The sequence below is a fragment of the Tachypleus tridentatus genome, chromosome 4, assembly GCF_004210375.1.
Source record: "Tachypleus tridentatus isolate NWPU-2018 chromosome 4, ASM421037v1, whole genome shotgun sequence".
In the NCBI taxonomy this organism is placed as follows: Eukaryota; Metazoa; Arthropoda; class Merostomata; order Xiphosura; family Limulidae; genus Tachypleus; species Tachypleus tridentatus.
The window spans coordinates 52,080,609-52,102,802 of NC_134828.1; the positions used below are offsets into that span (position 1 = coordinate 52,080,609).

At 33.3% G+C, this 22,194-nt stretch overlaps 1 protein-coding gene across 11 annotated transcripts in view; it reads left to right on the forward strand.

The window, feature by feature from the left end:
• LOC143249131 (E3 SUMO-protein ligase PIAS2-like) overlaps nucleotides 1-22,194 on the forward strand; it is a 118,342-nt gene that overhangs the window by 33,087 nt on the left and 63,061 nt on the right. For 6 of the 11 annotated variants that reach the window (XR_013027576.1, XM_076498485.1, XM_076498484.1 and 3 more), the window contains 2 exons: nucleotides 10,237-10,281; nucleotides 11,324-11,619. The exons of 1 other annotated variant lie outside the window; for it this stretch is intronic. Coding sequence is in view for 9 of the 10 variants with exons in the window: in XM_076498485.1 (XP_076354600.1) it covers nucleotides 10,237-10,281; nucleotides 11,324-11,619 (341 nt within the window). In the remaining variant the exon portion in view is untranslated. Of the gene's footprint in view, nucleotides 1-6,895; nucleotides 6,951-10,236; nucleotides 10,282-11,323; nucleotides 11,620-22,194 lie in introns of all 11 variants that reach the window. 4 more of the 11 variants (XM_076498486.1, XM_076498483.1, XM_076498488.1 and 1 more) reach the window with 3 other exon arrangements.

The following is a 22,194-nucleotide window of genomic DNA, read 5'->3' on the forward strand; positions in this document are numbered from 1 at the left end:
AAAATTTCTATCTGTGGTCCATAGTCCTACCAATATTTTTATTAATTATGAAAGAAGATGATGCATCAACACTTTAAATTCCCTTAACTCTCTTCAATGGAAGGGTCAAAGGGCATATGTCATAACATTGTAGAGAGTTGTCTGCAAAATGTGGACAACTTCATTATAATTATATATCAATAAAATTGGATCACAATGTAGCTTATAAGTCAATTTTAATATTATTTTTGTTTCAATTCCTTTATTTGAAAGAAAATTAAAGTCAAATATGTTTTTTGTATGTCATGTGGAATGTTTTCTTATTACTTGTATTATGCCTATGATATAATGTCTACAGTGGTTAACAAATAATAAGCTCAGATTTCAGACATTTAAAAAAATAAATATAAAATAAAAATCTCATGTTTTTGACTTGCTGAGGTATCAGTATATTTTGTAAATCTATGAGAATAGCCCTGCTCATTCTTTTGAAACCTTTTGTTTACTCATGCCTTGTATCAAAGATATACTTACCATGTACTGACACTTATAGTTGTTCCTGATCTTCACTTAGCCCACCTATGTATCAGCCTTGCTTTCCCCAGCCTTTTAAACCCCAGTAAAATGCCCTTTGCAGGTTTTAACCTTGTGACAATCTCCATCTACATCAGTGTGCCCTCTATACTGGTACTGTATTTAAGCACCTCATTCAGGTAGTATAACCACTTCATCTTTTGCTCTGAAATATTTTCTTCCCCTAAAAACTTGTATGTTGTTGGGATTTATTGAGTTGATACTTTATTAGAGGAAGTTACAGGGTTCCCATGGATTCTGGAAAATCTGAAGAATCATGGAATTTTAAAAGGGTATTTTTTATTTATAGAAAAGTCATTAAATTTTGTGTATTAACAAAAAAGTCAGTAAAAGATCATTAAAAACAATGACAAGTTTTAGCACTAATCTCTCCAGGCAAAGCTGAAACCTAAATGTGGCGATGTGGTATTTTCCTGTTGTGTTCAGCCAATCAGAATTCATCATACTTTTATTTAATTAGTTTCTAAATGGAAGTGAGGCAATTTTCCATGAAGCATGAAATTCTCTCAAGCTAACCAATCCAAGGTACTGGTTTCATAGTTGCGTTCACCATTTTGTCAGACTCGTTTTGCCATGTACTGTTCAAAATATCTGGAAAGAACTGCTTGCAGTTCTGGAACTCCTGGAATCATATGGTAATCATTTTGATCCTATTTTTGAATTATTTTCAAATTACACCAGGAAAGAATAAATATCATAAGAACTAAAGAGAGAAGAGCCAAAATTAATTGGGTTGTAAAATGTATAACATCCTATTTTAACTACAGTAGTTGTAATAACATTTCTGAAACATTTAAACAGTCGTTTCCTGACAGCAGTATAACTCAAAAATTGGCATGTGGTGAAGACAAGTGTACTTATCTTTTAGACTTTGGATATTTTGATAACCATTTGGCTACATGCTTGAAACAAGTGAATAAAATTGTACTCATGTTTGATGAACCTTACAACAGCAGCGTGATTAAGAAGTAAGTGTCAAATGGACATTTATGTTAGATACTTGGATCCTGTTGATGACTGTGTAGTATCACGTTACTTTACCTCTGCTTTCATTAGTAAGACCAAGACCCCTTAATTTCAACCTTGAGTTGTGTGAACTTGGCTGTCTGGTTGGAACTAGCCTGTAATGATGATTACTCATATACTGTTCCACTCTTGATATAGGAACTGTTCTGAGTGAAGAAGACCATATCTATGCTGGATGTATTGTAGTTTCCACACTGGTGTACCACTATTATCTTGGTACACTTGTGGTTTATGCAGACGATTTCAGTATGGATAATACCTTCACCAGCCCCTCCACCTTCTCAGTGCTGGATTCTGTTTACAAATGTCAGTGGATGGTATGTTTTAGAAGTTAAAATATGTTTCCATTAATATTTATCTCTGCTGATGTTTTTTCCCTTCCTTCTCACTAAGAGCCAGTGTTTGTAACTGAGATGGTGTAAGTCTCAAAACAAGTGATTGCATTATTCTACTTATACTCAGTAGAAGGGTAGAGGGCATACTAACATAGATGGAGAGTGTCACAAGGTCAAAATCTGCTAAGGGCATTTAAGTAGAGTTTAAAAGACTGGAGCAAGTGAGGCCAATGCTTTAATAAGCAAAGTGAAGGTCCAAGAATAGTTATAAGTGTTATGGAGATAAATGTTATTGAAAGTTCCTTTTCAGTTTAGAAAAATATTAACTTTAATTACAAATTAAGTCAAATTGATTGACCCTCTGTAGTAGTGCTTCTCAACCCCCCTAACCCTTTTAGTGACCAACTTTATGAGTTATTTCTTGTTATGGAAAAGTGTAAAAACACAATGTCACTTAATAACAACTGTAAGATAATATTCAATTTATATTGATTAAACATTTATAAAAAACATTTTTAACAAGAACAAATAATACATAGATATATTGTACAAGCCAGAAAAGGCCTGGCATGGCCAGGTGGTTAGAACACGTAAGTCATAATCAGAGGGTCATGGGTTTGAATCACTGTCACACCATACATGCTCGCCCTTTCAGCCATGGAGGTGTTGTAATGAGTTACTCAATCCCACTATTTGTTGGTAAAGGAGTAGCCCCATAGTTGGCAGTGGATGGTGATGACTAGCTGTCTTCCCTCTAGTCTTACACTACTAAATTAGGGATGGCTAAACAAGCCCACCATATCATTTTTTGACTTGGGTCTAGTTTTTTCTCCAGTTCTTTTATGTAATGTGGCTGTATCAACTACTTTTCATTATTTTGAGTACTATCCATCTTTATCCAATCTTTTACAGTCCTTCTTCTGAAAGGATTTTTTCATTGACTAAGACATTAAGGAGTATTCCATGCTTTGTTTTGACATCCATTTGAGCCTTTGACCACATGAACCACGTATCACCTTTTCCTTAATGACTATTTTTTATTTTATTATGCTGGTTTGTGAAAGTCTTAGGTTGGATTACATGTCACAGGAATTTATTGCTCCACTTTGGTCCTGCTATACCCTCTTAGTTCCTTTTATCCTAAGTCTGGCAACCAGGGAAGGGGATACATCCTACTCATTAATTCTTTTACCAGCTATTTCTCACATCTACAACTAGTTAAACATTGATCATTTGTTGAGTCCTGTCAGAGCCTTAAGGTGGTATGTGGTTCACCCTAACTTCTTTTGAGGTTAGGGTACTTGATTCTGTATTCTTTGGGATCTTTCAGTGGATATGCAAATATTAATGTTTGTTATTCTGTACAGGTGACAAAATTCATCTCATAAGATTTGTGACTTTTCTCTGTTTCAGTTATCCTCTGGAATATGTCAGATGGGCAACTATGTGGATTTCTCCCAATTCTTTCTTATCATGTTCCTTACTTGATCTGTCAGTTTCTTCTTCTGTGGGTTTGTAACTACTCCCTGGGGCCATTACAGCATCATCTGATAGATTATAAGGAGTGAGCATTTTTATCCTCTTGTCTCTTTCTTTTTAGGGTTCCATACTTTCTTTAAAATTTGATCCCAGTCTATGGCATTTCTCAAACATGCGAGATTTTATCATTCCAGTTCTGCACTAACAACCAACATAACCATACTTGTTACTACATTCAACAGGCTTTGTAGAAATGAGGTGTTCTATAAGATCATTTAGACAGTTGCCAGATGGTATTACCATATTTTGCTGAACTGCCACTCATGGACTTTCATGAGTAAAGCTAAAAAGGGTCATGCCAAATCCTTGTCAATCATTGGATTGAATAAATCAGGGTTAGTTTGCTTTTATAAATTTAGAGAACTTAATTCACTAATTGCACTGTTTCTAGAGCACTGTGCTTAAGGACTCTTCAATGCATATTACCTTCCAGGTTCTATTAGTAGAGCTAAGGAGTCCTTACTACACCCAATTTTCAGTCACAAGGGTGGTGGGTAGAAACTTTTCTTTCAGAGTGTTAGAGTGTATTCCTCCACTTTTGGAGAAGAGGGTAAAGTTAGGGGATTTTCATACTTGGGTCCCTGGGTGTTTTTCCAAATACTGGTAGTAGAGGAACTAGCCTCTGTGGAAGCCTACTTGTAATACCAGTTCATATTTGATTTTGAGCTATCCAGTTGGGGTTTGCATGGCCCTTCTTTTTGATCAGTGTTGGTTAGGTATATTGTTCATGGAAAGAGGTCTACAATCTCCTTGTAATTCTGAATACATTATGTGTCCTTTATTGAGCACATGTTCTATGCTCTTTCAGTAATTCCAGGAACAAGAGGAATGTTCCTTGTCCACTTAGTTGGGAAATGAGGATGAATGTTCATAATTCCAGACTAGATCAGTTCTGTTTTTTTATTGGTTAGGTAAGGCGTAAACAATCCAGTTATTCTTAGCTTGGGATGTTCCTTTTTGGACTTTCTTGTGTTGATTCCAATGGCTTGAATCACATCTCCTCTGTGGCAACAGTTTGGGATTCAATCAAAAGTATTTCTGTATATAACATTGCAGTCCAGAAACCTAGGCTTTTTAAAATTCAATCCTGTGTTGTTGAACTGTGGCTGTTTGGTTGGGGCTGACCTGTAATGATGATTACTCATATACTTTCCCACCATTTCTACAGGAACTAAATTCTCAGTGAAAAGCACACCCATGTTGGATGAAATGCTGTTCCTCCACTGGTGTCCCACTCTTAAGTAATATGCTTAGTTTGAAACATTTTAAAACAATGAAAAATACTACCCTAGTTCTCTGGACACTGGAGTTCAATCCTGTAATTTTCAGTTAGACAGTACTTTTGTTTTACAAAAATAAAATGACATTATTTCATCTGTCTTCATCTCTGGAACACATTTAACTGTTTATCATATGCTTTGTTGCTGCCTGATGAGGGCGAATAGTTATTTGGTTCAGATGTGGTACAGTATTTCCTGTGTGTTTCATCTTCACTGAGTGAGATCTCACACTTCAAAGGTTTTATTTAGATGCATTCTGAAGAGGGCTAGCCCAGATAATGCTACACTTGTTTTTCAATCAAATCAGTGTGGGATTCTCTTTTATATGAGAGGAAGCAAAGCATAATATCAGAAGTTATAATTTTGGACCATTAAGTATGAATAAAGATGATGAATTAATACTGTAATGTCTCTTTATAATCTTAAACACCTCTATTAGGTCACCTCTATCTTTTTTTTAAAAGTAAAAACAATTTCAGAGATCTTAACTTTTCCATCCCAGGCACTATTCTAGTAGTCTTCTTCTGAATCCTATTCAACAATTCAATCTTCTTCCTAAGGGAAGGAGCTCAAGACTAAACACAATACTTCAAATGTGGCCTAACTTATACAGTGATTAGTGTTCAGTATTTCTGTAGATGCAACCTAAAATCTTGTTTGTTCTGTCACTAGCAACAGCAAACTGCTTGGATAGCTTAAGAGATTGATCGACCACTAAACCATGATCTCTTTCTTCCATAACACTGTTAAAGTCATTACTATACAAACTATGCTTGTAATTCAAATTATGGTAATACATGTGCATGTCCATTTATTTTTCCATCTCACTAAGTGGTCTAAATTCTTTTGTAAAGCAGTAGCAGTATCTTCACAATCAGTATGACCTAACACCTAAGCAAGTTTAAAAACATTTATTTACAATTCCTTCATTCTTGTCATTGAAGTAAATCAAAAGAGCAAGGTTCCTAAGACAGCCCTAAGGTACCTCACTTATGACATTAATTCAGTTTGATTGAACTCTATTTATTACAACCCTCTACCTTTCTCCATCCTGTTGTTTTTTCTCCATCCCATTAGTTATCTTATCAACATACATATAGAGATAATTGTTTTTATAAGCCTTGTGTGTGACACCTTATGAAATGCCTTCTGAAAATCAGTACACAGAAGATCTACATCCTTATCCTCATCTATATGAGCATTAACCTTTTCAAAGAATTTCAAAAGATTAATAAAGCAAGATTTTCTGCAAGTGGAATATTTTGGATGTCCAGTAAACTTTTCAAATGTTAAATGACTTTGCAAGGCATCTGTTATGAGATTTTACAAAGCTTTTCCTATAAGTAATAGGTATATAATTATTGGGACAATTTTTATTTTCCCCTTTTGAAAAGAGGAGAAACAGTAACCAATTTCCAGTCCTCTAACAACTATCCATGATTCAAGAATGTGCACAAAATTGTAGCAAGTGGCTCACATGTCCAATCCTTAACATCCTTCTAAACTCTTGAGGAAATATCTGGTCCAGGAGATGTATTGTTTTTTAAATTTTCCTATTTCATTTTAAAAAGCTCAGAATTAATGTGATCTTCTTGTTCAGTCTTGTTTCCATCTGTCAACTGTTCAAGATAAAGAATACTGTTTAAATCTTTCTTGATGGATTATGGGTCAAAGGCCACGTCATTGCGTTTGATGACTTACATTAAAAATTTTATTGAACTATTATTTTATGAATTTCTGTCAGTTAGTTTGGAATAAAATTGTAGATTATAAGTTAAACTTTATATATATGAGTTAATTTCTTAATTTAAAAATAAATATTAAAAGAACATCTAAATACAGATTTTAGTGAATCATGTGATACACTGAATGCAGCACTGTTTGAAATTAGATGTTTATGATGTCAAAATGCTAAGTCTGTAGTTTTGTACAAATTAGGAACTCAACTTACTAATATTATTGAGCTATAATATAAAAGAACCTCATATCTTTTTATTTTGCTAAAATATGGCTTATGTGCTGAATCAAACACAGCGGCCCTTTTCACCTCTTTCCATTTTTGGAAGCAGTTTTTTTACACTTTGTTATATGACGTGAATAAACAATCAACAGCTTAAAATGTTCCTCTGTTGGTTTTCTTAGGCTTTTCAGTTTGGGAAAAGGCTATCATGTACTTTTCAATAAAGGTTTCATGAAGGTAAGTTGTGTCTTTAGTTTGCTTGAAGTTTCATATTTTTTAAAATATAAATATATCTTAGTTACTAAGTGTAATAAATTATAGTTGAATTCTATGGTACTAGTATAGTTGTTTATGATTTTTTTGGTTATTCAGCTATATATATATAAAATTAAAAAAAATTTTGTTTGATATCCTCCATGAGCAAAGTTTTAAAAGGCTTAGCAACCTATGTCCATCAGCAACTGAGTTCAGAGGTTGTAGTGAGAAAAAACAGTTGTTTGCTTTACTACCCCTATCTTAATGTTCTGTTTATCCTTAATTCTTAAAGAAATTCTTTCTAATAATTTTTTATTTTCAGTCATTCTTTTTCATACTTTTTTGATGTCCTAAATTCCTGTTCAACCAACTTTCTTGATCTTTTGTAATCTTCTAAATTTCCAATCAAACCAATTAATTTAAATTTTTAAAATTAGTTATTCTTTGCTTTAATTTTTTTCTTTTACACTCTTTGTGAGCTCGTCTTTTTTCTTATTTGTAGCCACCCTTTTCTGCAGGATTGTTTGGGTGTAGTTATATTACAGTATATGAGTATAAATTGCATTCCAATGGCTTAAGTGTATGAATAATAATGTTAAACATTATTTTACTTTCTTTGTTCAGTTATAGTATGTGTTCCTTGTGTGAAAAGTTTTATTTAGTAATTTTTCTATAATGTGGTTTTTGATACCTAATTCCAAAGCTTTTAAAACAGCTTGTGATTTCACGATACAATCCTTTGTTTTGTAATCCATATTAGTTTGTCTTTTATCAGCTCTCACAAATTGATGGCTTGACACTTTAAGCCTGCTACTCTCAGTTGTATAATTCATTCATCTTCACATGTTTACATGCAGTGCACACTTCACAGTATTCAAACTTTTTTCTGATAAGTATACTGAAATTTCTCTGATATTCACTACTTTTATTTTTCTGAAATAACAGAGAAAGAAACATCTTTTAGAAATTAAATTATAGGGAATTGTGTTCTTTCAAGTTTATACTGACTAAACAGTCATATACAGCTGCAGAATTAAAGCAGTGATTGTTAAAAATGCCTCAGCATTTATCCCAAAAGTTTTATGAAAACATACTATCCTGTTGAACTACATTGTAACCTACACAATGTATGACTAATAAAAATGTTATGTTTCTCATTTCTCAGGAATTAGTAATAAAAATTAGCATTTCATTTAAAATATTGAGTGCAAGGAATCATCAGAATATAAGGATGTATAATGTCCCATATTATGTACACATATTCAATTTTTGTTTTTTCACTAATTCAATGATTTGATTAATACTCACATTAAAATGTTTGTGTGAAAAAGCATTCTTCATATTTGGTTTTCAATTAATTAATTTTAGACTGTACAGTTGAACTTAATTTTAATTGATGTGTGGTTTAGACTGGATTTATATATATATATTTAAACAATGGTTTTTGTAGGAGTTTGTAGATTTATTGAAATGACTCATAATCAAATCAGAGTTACTAATGAAGAAATAATATGAAACTCTTTATCATGAATTATATGATATTTCTGTGGATAATTAAAATTGTTACTTTCAGATTTTAGCTTTGTGATTTGGAATTTATTGAAAACTAAATTGTGTTTCTCTTAGTTTCCAGATAATGTAAATATGAATTATCCAGCACTTTAACAAATGAATATATATTAATAACAGTCTCCAAATGCATAATTTTCACATACTGGTTGCAAGATTTATTCAGTTTTTTCTTTGACTTGTTTCATCATATTGTTGTAAGACAAGTACCTGGTATTTTCTACCTAATTACTGGAAATATGTACAAGAACACTGCTATATACTTTAAGCTGTAAGCAAAGTATAGGATTAAATGTGTCATGTGACTCCCTGTACCCATTTTATTTCTGTGCTTGCTTAAGTGTGTTAACTTCCAACTTGTTTCTCAGTGAGTTTTCTAAGTTTCTGAAATACTTGCTTTCTGCTGTAATTGAGTGATTTGCCACTTAATTCACACTATATGTCGACAGATATTGGTGTGAGAACATCGTTGTAATTTTGAGATAGCAGATAGTTAAACTTGAGGAAATGAAGAGGGAAGTATCCATCTTTTTAAGGATGTGGAGTTTATTGGTAGTCTTTCTGAGAGTTTAGGCTAACTGATGAAAGACCATTGTGTTCTAATAAAGGGAATTTTACAAGAGACTGATTGACTAGTGAAGACTTTTGTGTTGAACATGTGGCATTTACACTGGCAGGGATTTGGTGTGGTTTTGGAGATAAGGAGAGGAGGATTGTGGGTAAACAAGAATGAACAACAGAAGCATAAGAAGAACGAACGTTGCTGTTTGTGGAATGTGATGTTTTGTGTGAAGTGTGATTTGTGTTTAATCATCTAGCAGGACTTGAAGGATCACTGTGAGAAAGTGAATGAGTTTTTATTTGTAGACTGAGTAATAGAGGTGTTATTGTTAGAGATAGAGAGAAATGTAGAATTTGGACTAGAAATGGTAGAAGAACTATTGGAAGTTGGAATAAGAGATCACTGGGGTGACTTATGAGAGGAAGACAAGTGTGGGAGAATGCTATGGTAAATAATGTACTTAAATTTTGAGGCCAGGGTAAAAAATACCAGAAAAGTTGAGGTGAAGTCCATCTTGTTCAAAAAAATTAGTGAGTGGTATTAGGTTTATGTGGTTAATGAAAGAAAGTTGAGGGTTAAGTCTACATAGGTGTTTGGATAACTGATTAAAATGTTGAACTTTGTTGTTTGACTTGTGTAATTACTATGCTGTTTTGTCTGTTGTAATCAGTGAAAGTGTGTCTCATTACATGTCTATATATATTACACTAGGGATAGCTAGTTTAGTGTGTGGTCTAAAGCTGAAGATTGTGTATTGTATTGTTAAGTTCTGAGAGATAGTCTTCAGCAGGCTTATCCTATTGATTCAGGTCGTTAGTTCCAAAGTGAATTATAAGAAATCAAACAGGTTTGGGAAGAGAAGTGGTCATAATTATGACATCATTTATTTTAGCTCCAGTAATGAATTTTAACAGGATTAGGTGTACATTAATAAAGGTCAAGTGTTCATGAGCATTGAATCACTGAAAATGAGAATGTTAAGAAATAAAAGAGTATACTTAACTGAATTGGGTTCATGTTCCTTATGTGATGGTATATTCATGATGTTAGAAAAACATGTAGGTTCAAGAAATCTTGATAGAAATTAGTAAACACCCTATAACTCAAGTGCTTTTAAAAGGTGGACTTTTCTTTCAGGGACAAACTGGGAATGATTGCTGAGACAGATTTGAGTTTCTCCAGGTGACTAATAGCTTATAGTTTATGCCTTGTTTCCATCTCTTTGTACAGATACTTTTTATGAATTGAAATAACCTGTGATGGTTACAGTTTTTGAATGAATAAAATATATGTGTGGAAAAATATGTTGCTGGTACTTTTTCCGTAATATACATCTTAAAGAAGTCATATTTATATGAAAGTAAAAATTGTAATTGGTGCAATTGAATTTATGTGCAGCAGTATTTCATTTGCATAATTTAAAATTATTTGTGCACAGTTTGATACTTTACAGGTGTCAAATAGTATAATTATTCATTCAATATAATAAAGGAAAAAAAATTAAACTAATATTTAATTAGAGCTCTTATGCCAATTTTTTTAGTATAATCAGTAATATAAAATTTAGTCTTGAACCTTGCTGGCTTTAATTTGTTTTTGGCACATGTAATATTACAAATTTACATAATTTTTTATATTAAACAAAATTAAATGTCTCATTAAATTTTGGAAGCAAGTCTAATACTGTGTAGTTTTTTATGTATCTTGTATTTGTGTATACTTACAATGAGTGCATGCATTTTAAAATTGTTGTGTAGATAAGTCTGTGTACATGTTCAGAAATAGTGCAAATCTCACTGGGAAAAGATGTTTTCTGTCTTTTTCTTGTCAGGGGTTACTTGCTTATCTAACTGTGATATAAGTAGTGTTGAATTAGATTTATTAAATCAGTGTGTGAGTATTAAAATGGAAATATGCATATACATTTATTTCCACAAATATACTAAACTGCTGATTAGAGGGAAGACAACTGGCTGGCATCAGTCATAGAATACTTTTTTCTTATTATTGTTGTTGTTATCTTTTGTACAAACCCTAGTTTTAGAAACACTCTACTGATAAGTCAGTTAAATGTTATCAGTTAATAAGGCTGTTGATTAATTGATTAGCAAATACCATTAATTGCTCAGCTTTAGTAATATGTGTTGTACTGATGTGCATTCATTTTTCCTAGTTATTAAACATCACTTTAATTGTAGGTGTAAATACTTTTTTCTCCTTATAGACTTAGATATCCTGCAAAAAGTGCTCTTGGAAACAACCCATCCTCATTTTATAATATGCCTCAACCTACAGCAAATATTAATTTGCAAGTGAACCACCACCCTACATCACAGTTATCTCCTCAAGGTAGTCTTCTGCCTTCTCATAATAAAGTGGACTACCATCACAATAAATCAGTCATTTCTAATATTCCACATACGTATGATGTTCCCAGCTATCCAGTTCACCCTGATGTGCATTTTAAGTCCTTGCCATTCTATGAAAATCTAGGAGAGCTTCTTAAGCCAGCAAGTTTAAGTAAGCCCTTTATCTGTTGTACTTTTAATAAAATTGTATGGTTAAATGTGTATTTGAAGTCTTAGAAACAAAGCACGTTGGTGAAAGTTGATCTAGGTCTTAAAGGAAAGACAATACATAGCTGTTAAGCAGTAATACTTAAATTTATTTTAATAACAGTTGCCTTTTGAGCATCCTGTTAAATTTAAAAATCTAAACTATTGTTGTGTAGCATCTAGTATTAAAATTTCGGTGATCATAAAAGTGCAAAAGCCATTTGTTTCATTACTTTCTTTAGAGCATTTGTTCATATTGATGACATGAAGGAGCTTTTACAGTGAAAACAAATGTTGCTTATTGTTAAAGATATTTTCAGTAAAGGAAAATAAAAATCTGGGCAATTCACCATTTAATTGATACATTCAGTTATAAAGGTTGAATGCATAACATAATATCACAGCTAATTATTGATTAATTAAATTATCATTAAATATTCTAATTTCACAAAAGTAATCAACTGGCATTTCCAATTATTCCAACTATCCAGTAGACAAGATATTGCCACTATACGTATGTGGGTTTTCTCGACATCACTGATGTCTCCTGGCACAGTGGCAATCCACTGTGATTTTTCGTTATAGTTTTCCAGTAATTCAAATGTGTTCAGCTTAATTGGTTAGTGTCATGACTTGTGAAAGCAGTCAACTAGTCAAAATTGAGGTTTCATATTATGTATAAAAAGATACACAGTTTTTAGCATTATAAGTTTTTTTTCAGCCACCTCATGTAAGAGTAAGAGATTATTATTGTTTTTGGTTTTTTTTTAGCCTTTCATGGGAATAATCCATCAACAAATTTTAATAATTGCCTGGCTCTAGATGCTAAGAAGCTCATGTATGTCCAACTTCTCTAATTGTCATTTTGTTTTTTATTCCACTTTTATATATCATGTAGTGTAGTGCCACAGAGCAATTGGAACTTTTGCCTATGATGTGTACATGTGATTAAAAACATATGGAATAAGTTACAGTGTAATATTTAGTGAAAATGAAAAGTTCCAAGGATATACGTGATGACATTTGCTTCTTTAATAAAAGAAAGTATTCAGCTAAATAAAACATACTCTATGGCAGGTTCTTCAAAAATTCATGTTGAGCTTTTAAAAATGTAAAAAAGATGTGCTCAGTTGACATGAAAAATATTGTGGTGGTTGTTTTACACTAGACAAAATGCGTTTCCAGACAATATAAAGGGTTGTGTACTCTTCAACATAAATCAAGATTTTGTATTTTCATGTTATGGATTTATGTTTTTATAGCTCCAGAACCATTGAAAATGCAGGGTTTTAAGTATTTTTCTTTTCTTTTAAATTTCAGATCATTGGGGGCAAACAGAAGACTGTTTAGATTTTGGCATTGGAATGATAAAATAAATGCAGATAATAGTAATGAACTGATCAAAATTAGATATAAATTACGTAGTATAATACTGCATATCTCAGAGCACACTTGTGCATATCCAACAGTTGATATAAACTACTAGTAAAAAAGCAAACATAGTTGTTCAATTCTGTTGTTAATTGGCTGGAATGGAAAAAGTGGGTGGAGTTTGCAGATCACACTATATGATGACCCATTTTGAACAAGCAAAATTGGCAAAATGATTCAAACAAGTCATTGATTAACTACTTCATTTGATGGAGAGATTATACACTTTTTTTTTAACTTTGGTTTGATTGTATTGATTGAAGATATAATCATAGGAGTTTCATACTGCATAAGATTAATTTTTATAATAAAAGGCAACTGTTATACACACTGCGAACTGGTCATTACAAAATAAAATTTTTCTGGAAGTAAATTTGATGCATGGGTATGTTTATTTGGCACCAGTCATGTGAAAGTAGTTTTCTATGACTACTATTTTGGTTATTGGATCTGTAGATCCAGGCTCTGAGAATGACTGCATTTGGTATGATTAATTGTAATCCTTAAGTAACTAAAGTCTTTAATTAAATTGTTTAATTAGTATCTTTAAAGTTTAATCTAAAATTCATGAAAATGTAATGTATACCATCTTATTCCAATATAAGTTTAATTCTTCTTTATCTTAAATATATGTCTTAAAAGTTAAAATATTGTTCTTGTATTAATCAGTTCAGTTCAGCTTGGCATAATGTACACTGCATCTCTTTACTTGTATCTCCATCACCATCAGCTATTTTTGTCTGTTGTTACTACAATGTGTTCCTGTCTCTGTATGCCTCGACTCTTGGAATCCAAGCTTCAAAAAAGATGAGTTCTTCTTTTCTCATTTTTCACTTCATTGAGTTCTTCATGGCTTCACTTGGATGTTTCAATGACATTGTAGTCAGATAGTATTCTATCTACTTGAGTTAGGAATTAATTTTAAAATCCTGGTTCCACATGTGTATAAAAAAATATTGAATGCTAGCATAACTAATAATACGTATTATACTTTCATGGGGTTCTTAAGATCAGTCATTCCCCAGTTGAACTAAAATCTTAAAATCACGTGCGGGGCTGAAGAGAAATAGTAGTTTCTGATCTCCACTGGTTCTCTCTCAGTCCCCTTTGGGGCTTGTTAGATATAAAACCCAAATTACTGCCCTGTTAGTTAGTTATTCTACAGTCTTTTTTTTTTCTTATTTTGTTTTAAAGCTTTGTTGCTTTCATTAACAAAACAGGTGGAGTAAGTGCAAAATCATTATTCATTTGTGCATTCACTCACTGGGATCCTGGTTTATGTATGGGATCCTACCAAATATGGAAAAGAGTAGATTGAAAACTGAAAAATAATGCTCCCAGTTAGATATTCCCAACCTTGGTGAAACTGTTAGATTTCTTATCAGTTGAGTTGACATCAAGGCAATGATTATTATCCTGAATATTTTTCTTTATGGGAGAAACTTGTAAAGACTTCTTATACTATCTTTTTTTTAAACAATTTCTTTTACTCAGAAAAGATTAGGCTATATGATGGATGGGTTCATGGAAGAGCATCAACCAGAAACTAATAAAATTCGAGAAGACAAATTTGTCCTTCTTTACCACTATCTCAGAGCTTGAACCTCTTGTCTTAAACCTTTCATGTATTGTTTGTAATGTATAGGCAATACCTTACTGTATTGCACAGGCAGCTGCATTAACCATTCTTAACATTTCAACATGCTTTCTACAGTATTTTTGTTCATTGTACCCTAACTCATGAAGGGTACAATGGGCTTAAATACAAGACTGGAATACCTTCCACAGATATCCCACTTTCATAATATGAGTGTACTTTAATATGTTGCAGACTATTGGCCAAGAAGAGTCTTTTGTTCCATCACTCAATGATCAAAAAAGCAGGTGGAGGTGCTCAAGTAATAGGAAAAATGCTTTTGAATGGTATTAGCAATTCCATGAACATCAGCAACTTCTTGGCCAATAGTCTGCAACATATTAAAGTACACTCATATTCTTTTTTGTATTTTTGCCACTAACTAACCATTCACTGAGGCAGTAATTAAACTTGCTTTAGACTAGACTATTAATACATTAATTGGACCAGATGATATTCATTGTGAAATGCTCCATCAATTTTCTCCTGACCTAGTTCTTTTTTAACTGAACTTGACTGGAGGAGTTAGTTTCCCAGTTAATATTGGTAAGCTGTTGTTATGCCTTTTTTGTTACTTGGTAAGGATTCAAAGGAACCTTTTATTATGTCTTGTTAATATGACTAGCTGGCTGTGTAAAATGTTTGAATAGGATAGTTAATGTTTTTTGTTTGGTTCTTGGAATAAAAAAATATTCTAATCATCATTCAGTGTAATTTTAAAAGAGAGAAACTGTAAACCACCATCTGTTCAAGTTTTTACATATTGTGATTGACAACTACCCACCTAAGAGATGATGGATGGATGGGTTTATGGCTAAAAGCCTGGATACAGAAAAAGAAAAAAACGTTTTTTTTGTTTTTTTTACTGGAAAACTTTATTATACATGCTCTGTTAAAAATGAAAGTTTTTCTTTAAATATTGAACTGAAACCTTAATTTATATTTTTAAATTTTGGTATTGGTTGATTATTATTTTTACCTGTGAATTCAAAATTTTGCAGATGACTGTTGTTATTGTATTGAGCTAAATAAGGAAATAAGAGAAAAGTATTTATCAGCATTCATTTAAATTTTTATAATGTTTAAGTTACTGAATTCATTGTATTACTCTACCTGTTTGATGCCTGTTTTTTAACTAGCATGTACCACAATAATGGTCATAATGTGGTTTGCCCAGAAATTTCACAAAAAGTCTGAAAGAACATCTGGGCAAACATCATCTTAAAAAGCAGCCTTGCTCTTGAAATAACAGTCATGAACTTCTACCTTGTTGGCTAAGGCTGCTGAAATATTGATAATAGCAAATAAGTTGATTTTCAGACTGTTATACAAAGTTCATCCATTTGTTCTATATATTATTATTCATATTATTCTTGTTTCACAAGCCTACAGAAAAAATGGCTTTGAAAATTGTATTCAAACCTAGGAAAACTTACTAAAAAGCTAATATAATAGAATTGTTAGGTTGTCCAGAAATAAATGTTGTTTTTGAACTGCAAAGTTTGGAAAAGTATAAAACAGTGTTGTAAAACATGCTTTAATCAACATAAGCACCATTTGCTTCAACACACTTTTGCCAACATGTAATAATGCTGTCTGTACTTCTGCTGTAGAAATCAGAGTTTCTATGGTCAGTGAACTTCCTGAAAGCTTCTTCTGCAGCTGCCTGGTTTTGAAAGCGTTCATTGTTCTAAAAGTTGTCGAAGTGGTTGGAAAAATGAAAATCTTTAGGAGAAAGATTTGGGGAATAAGGTGGATGAGGCAGAACTTTGGTTCCTAATTCATTCAATTTTTGGAGTGTCATCATTGATAGGTCTCATAATGCCAAATTTGTTGATCTTAAGTCAGCTCATGCAGAACCCACTTGCCCAACTTTTTTGTCTTTCCAATCACACTCAGGTGGTTGGCAATGTTTGACTTGTTTGTGCTTAGCTTTTCTGCAAGTTCATATGCTATTGCACAAAAGTGTCTCAACTGCTTCCCTTAATGTGTTTTCATCTAAGGATGGCTTCCTTCCACAACCTTCATGGTCTTCGAGACTTTCATCTCCATGTTGAAACCTTTGGAACAAATGCTGAACTGTACATTCAGTAACAGATCCATGGCCAAATGCCTGGTTGATGTTTCATGTATGGTAGCTTTTCATCCAAGTTTGAAGTCATAGGGGTTGTGAAACTTTGATTAGAGTTGAAACAACAGACAATTAAGATACCTTGTAAGCCACAAACATTGCATTAAACCAACCAACCAACAATAAGTTACTCAGAATTCAGCTTCTAAATGTCATTGTGATAATTCTGACATTTATTTTAGGTTAATAATATTTTTATGTTAATTTTTGAAAGAGAAGGAGAGATTTTATTAGTTTTTCATAAGTACTGGCCAAGATCATCTCCAAAGCTACTAAACAAATTCTTTAAAAGATTATAGGGCTCTTTTTAAGTTGATTCTTGAAAGTTAGATACTAAAAATGCACTTATTTCCCTCACACTTTACCATGACAGAAGTGTCTCTTCTCTGCCCATCTAAGAACTGGTATTAATTATTTCTTGCTTGCTCCAGTCTTTATACCCCACTGTAATGTCCATAGCAGTTTTAACTTTCCCAGTATAAGCTCAGTCAACTTGACCAACCAAGAGGCCTCTTTGTACTAATTTAAAATCTTTATAGACTCGATACTTCTAACTATCAATGTAGTGTGTATGTCTTCACAAAATTTGACAGTCTTTCACTTAACATTATAATTCTTTCATCTACAAAAAGTCATATTTTTAGTGAAGTATTTTTAATAAACTGAAATAAAGATTTGTCTGTGAATATATTGAATATTTGTTGTGAATAGTTCATGTGAAAGTAATTTTCATGGTGTATAATATTTTAAATATTTTTCCTTTAGCATATGAGTCTTCTTCTTTAATGGGAGAAACTAGTTTGTCTGATTACCTGGTTCTTTCACATTTACCAAGCATTATTGTGTGTGATAAAATTTGCTGGTAATTTAAGAAAGAGTGCTACCTTGAAAAACCATTATTTTTTGGACTCTCAGAGGTTAGATTTTTGTTTTCTCCATGGAGCTCCAGAGAAGATACCATGGTTAACCTTAATCAATCTCAGTTTTCCAGAATTTGTCTGTCACAACAGTTTGTGCTTTATATCATTGTTGCAGCTGCTGTTTGATGCTTATATCAGATTCCCTGCTTTCCTTTTAGTCTTACACTGCTAAATTAGGGATGGGTAGTGCAGATAGTCCTTGTGTAACTATGTGTAAAATTCAAGAACAAACAGATCTCTTGTGCAATTTTTAGATAATCTTAGTCATTCATTGAGTTCTCCTTTGGCCAGGTTGTTGGATTCTGCTCTCTCATTGGTATTTTGATTTGTTTGTTGGTGTGATCTTTTAGTGAGAGATACTTTGGTAGAGGAAGTTTGCCTTCTTGCTTCTGCCCTTAGAGATCTTAGAAAAGCTTCTTTTTTCAGGTAGTTTCTTTTTACAAGTATTCCCAATTTCTATGGAGTCTTGAGTGGATGTGGCCTGTCCCTAATTTTTCCTTTCTACCCTAAATTGTTCAGTCCCAAATTTCTTTTACAAGAAAATTTCCTATATCTTTCAATTGAGTTTCCAGATCATTGGCTTTGATGCCACAGTCAGATGGAACATGAGGGCAAATCTGACCTCACCAATATGTATCTTCCTCTAGTTTGGAGAACAGACTATGGCATCAGTAAGTACCTTATAGTGTCAGGTTCAGGGTTTGTATCAGTATGGAAGACTTTCACTATAGATCAGTGATCATTCAGTTCCCCTCTTCTTCTCCATTGCCTCTCGTGCTAGTTTGCTTTCCACTACACAAGGATCTTCTTACATCCAACTGTTGAACTCAAGCCATTCAGGATCTTTCGCACAAACAGACCATAAAATGTGTTAAGTCTTCTTGGGGTTTTTTATTCCTAGTTGTTTGTAGTACTGAAAAATTTGACAGTTAGCAAACTGTCATTAGCCTTTCTTATCTTAGTTACTTCCACAAATCTCCATGATTTATGTTGGAGTCATTTCTTTCCCTTTGGTGTCTCCTTTCACCTGGTCTGTGGATGACAAAATACAGTGTCATCAATGCCTGCCTTAATATTCTGATCAAGGAGTCTTCACACTGTTATCTTTATTTTGTGCATGCCAAGCAGGTTTTCCAGTTTTATGCTCTTCCATTTAGCTTCACATCTGCCACATATTGTTTTTTGCCAAATAGATTTTTATCATATCATCTTCATTCATTGGGCATTCACAGTCAGTGTTACATGAATAATTGGTTTCTTTTTGTCACTTTCTGCTTCTTGGATGAACTTCACAGTCAACTTCTGTTAGTAGAAGTTGCAAGAGTATTAAAAATATGCCTGTTCTTACTCTCGCACCATATCTCATCTATCTGTGGGTGTTTTTTTAATTCCAGACTGAATTGGACTCAACCTTTTCCTTTAAACCTTCAAGCCATGGAATTGATAACTTTCTCAAATACAGTTGTCTTTTTTTTTTCACCAGTGTATATAGTTCTATTTCTTTAGAGGATGTGTGTATCCTTGGAACCACCCATTGTTTTAGGCTGAACTCACATATGGACCTATTACTGGTAATTATGGGACCAGTGGAACATTTGCACAAATATGCTGGATTGTCTGGTGGTTTTGTTGGCTTCCAGTTTGAAAGATCTATGGTGTTGGTTGAATGGAGACAACACAAGAATAAGCATCTCTTTACTGCCCCCATGTTCAGAGATGCATCTATTCACAGTTGCTTCTCACCAGGGCTGAGGAGGTATACAGAATATGGAATTCAAAAGTCCGTGGACAGAATAGGAAACTTATTTACATCAGTCTATTGAAATGTCTAGCATTTTAATGAGCTATGACCCAGGGTCTCGGAGTGTTGTGAAGGAAGGTGGTAATGCTTCACTTAGACATTTTGACAGTTGTCTTGTACATTTCAAAGCAAGGAGGCACTCATTCTAGATCTCTTTCCTTTCAAGCACTGGATTTTCTGCTTTTGGTATACTAACATCGAATCATTTTCCTTGTTTGTTATGTTCCGGGCATAAGGTATTTAATTCTTGATGATCAGTTGTTTCCTCCCAACAGAGCTTTTCCTATGGAATGGATGTTTCCCCTTCACATTTTTTGTTGGATCTACTGTTGTTTCAGATTACCTCAGATCTCTGTTTTTGCCATCACTGGAGCCTAGTCTTCTGTACCTCACTTTCTGGATTTGAGTATATATACAATCTGTCTGACAATTGCCACCACTGGAGCCTAGTCTTCTGTACCTCACTTTCTGGATTTGAGTATATATACTCATAGCCAGGATTGGATAGGTCTTCATTTTTATATATTCCCTCCAATCTATCTGTTATCCAAGATTCTTGCACAGATTTGCTTCTCATATTGGGCAGGTTGGTTTTGGTTTCCACTTCTACAATATCATCAGGAGTTTCAGCCTCTTTTTTTACTTTTTGGCTTTCACTGTTATGTTTGCCTTAGTTGGACGTAGGTTTAACCCTTTTTGTCACCTTATGCTACATCTCTCAATTTCTGACATGGCTATTTGACAAAGAGTTAGTGCCTTAGTTTACTGCCCCATATAAGGCTGCTTTGTTGGCTACCTATCCTTTTTCTAATAGAAAAGTTTGTGAGTCCCCAGATTTTCATTACTTCTGAAATATTTTCAGGTTGTCTATCCTTGTTAGCCTTTCCAGATCCTTAATTGAGATATTACAGGCGTTTTCCATGCTTTACCTCATCCACCTTTTGAACCATGATTGCTGTATCATATTTCACTTGAGACTTGAAAATATTTTCTTCTGTTATTAGCTAGCATGCATTGATATTCGGATGTGTTTATGTTTCATGTTCACAGAACTCTTTTAGCATTCTATTTATGTTCTGTTATAACAGATAAGTATTTTCTACCCAAAATTTCAGCAATTAAGGAAGGAGATAAGGATTTTTCTTTTATTCATCTTCTCTTTATTTCATATTTTCTACAACTATTTGGATCTGGATCTTTTTTTATCCGTGGTTCATGTTCTCTGATGTGATGTAGAATGTACTAAAGCATTTTGGGGCTAATGTGATAGAGTATCTTTTGTGATAGTATTGTGTCATGTGACTTATTCTCTGTCACTTTTACAGATTGGGTTCCTCAGTTGGTTTATATGACTTACTTGAGCTTTCATTCGAGGAGTGAAGACTCATTTGGGCATAATATCATCAAGTTACATATATTTTAATGTTCCAGGCAACTTGGTTGCATCACCCACTGGAGGAAATTGTGTAGACTGGCATGTAGACCATATCCAACACCTTTATACTGCATTATTTCTGTGATTCAAGAGTTTTGGTTTCCATACATTAATTTTGGTTACCCTTCATGGTTATTCTGTACCTCCCCCCAACTTGATTGTGACAGATGTGAGTGATTTCATTTCTTCTGTGTTATTCTGATCCTTTTCAGGGACACTCTTGTATTATCATTTGGATCTCACTCAGTAGCAAGTGTTCCTGGCCAGATATGTTTTTTTACAAATCCACACCATCTACCAGTTGACTGATAAATAAAACAGTGAGCTCTGTTGAGAATGAGTGTTCCATGAGACTACTTTGGTAATTTCTGAGTTTTATACAATTATTCAGTACTATTATTAGTATCTAGTACTGGCCTGCCACTCATGATTAAAGCATATAGAAATTTTGCCCATTCCTGCTGACTGCTATTAAACAGTCTCTGGTACATCATTCATTGTGACTCCCCAAGGGGATTTCTCCTTTCCATTTCTCCACAGTAAAGTATGGGAATCCTTACCACTACCAGTTTTCAGTTGTTATAGTGGTAGATAGAGGTCTCTTCTTCCTGAGTGATGTTTGAACAGTTCATTCCACTCGAGGAGAAAAGGCAGAGCTGTATCTCTTCCATCCATAACCCTGGATGCTTTTCACAGATGTTTGGTGATAGCAGAACCAGTCTATGCAGGAGCCTTCTCATAATTTTGGTTCAGAAATGACACTTTACTATAGTGTTGATGTTGTGTGTGGCTTTTTTTCCTTGTTCATTATGTTTCTTTCAGGATTATGGAACAGGGACCTTGATTCCTCATAATGCCACATGTGGAGCATCAAGTTCTTGACCCATTGGTTGATATTTGTTTGTTCTACATTCTTCTCTTAATTATGGGGGCAGGAGGTGCCACTTTGCCTCTCAGATTGGGGAGTTAGAATTTAGGTTTGTGATAACAGGCCATAAAAATCTCTGTTTTCTTTAAGTTAAGTTAGGCTTGAATGGTCATGTGATTCCAAAATTTGGTTTTATTTGTTGTGTTTTATGGTTTTTCAGGTTGAAGGTGTTGCTTGCCTTTTCTTCGTTATTCTGAATACTTGGATACAATATTCAGTAACTGTCAGTTTGAGTTCCTGGGTCTGTAATTCCAAGTT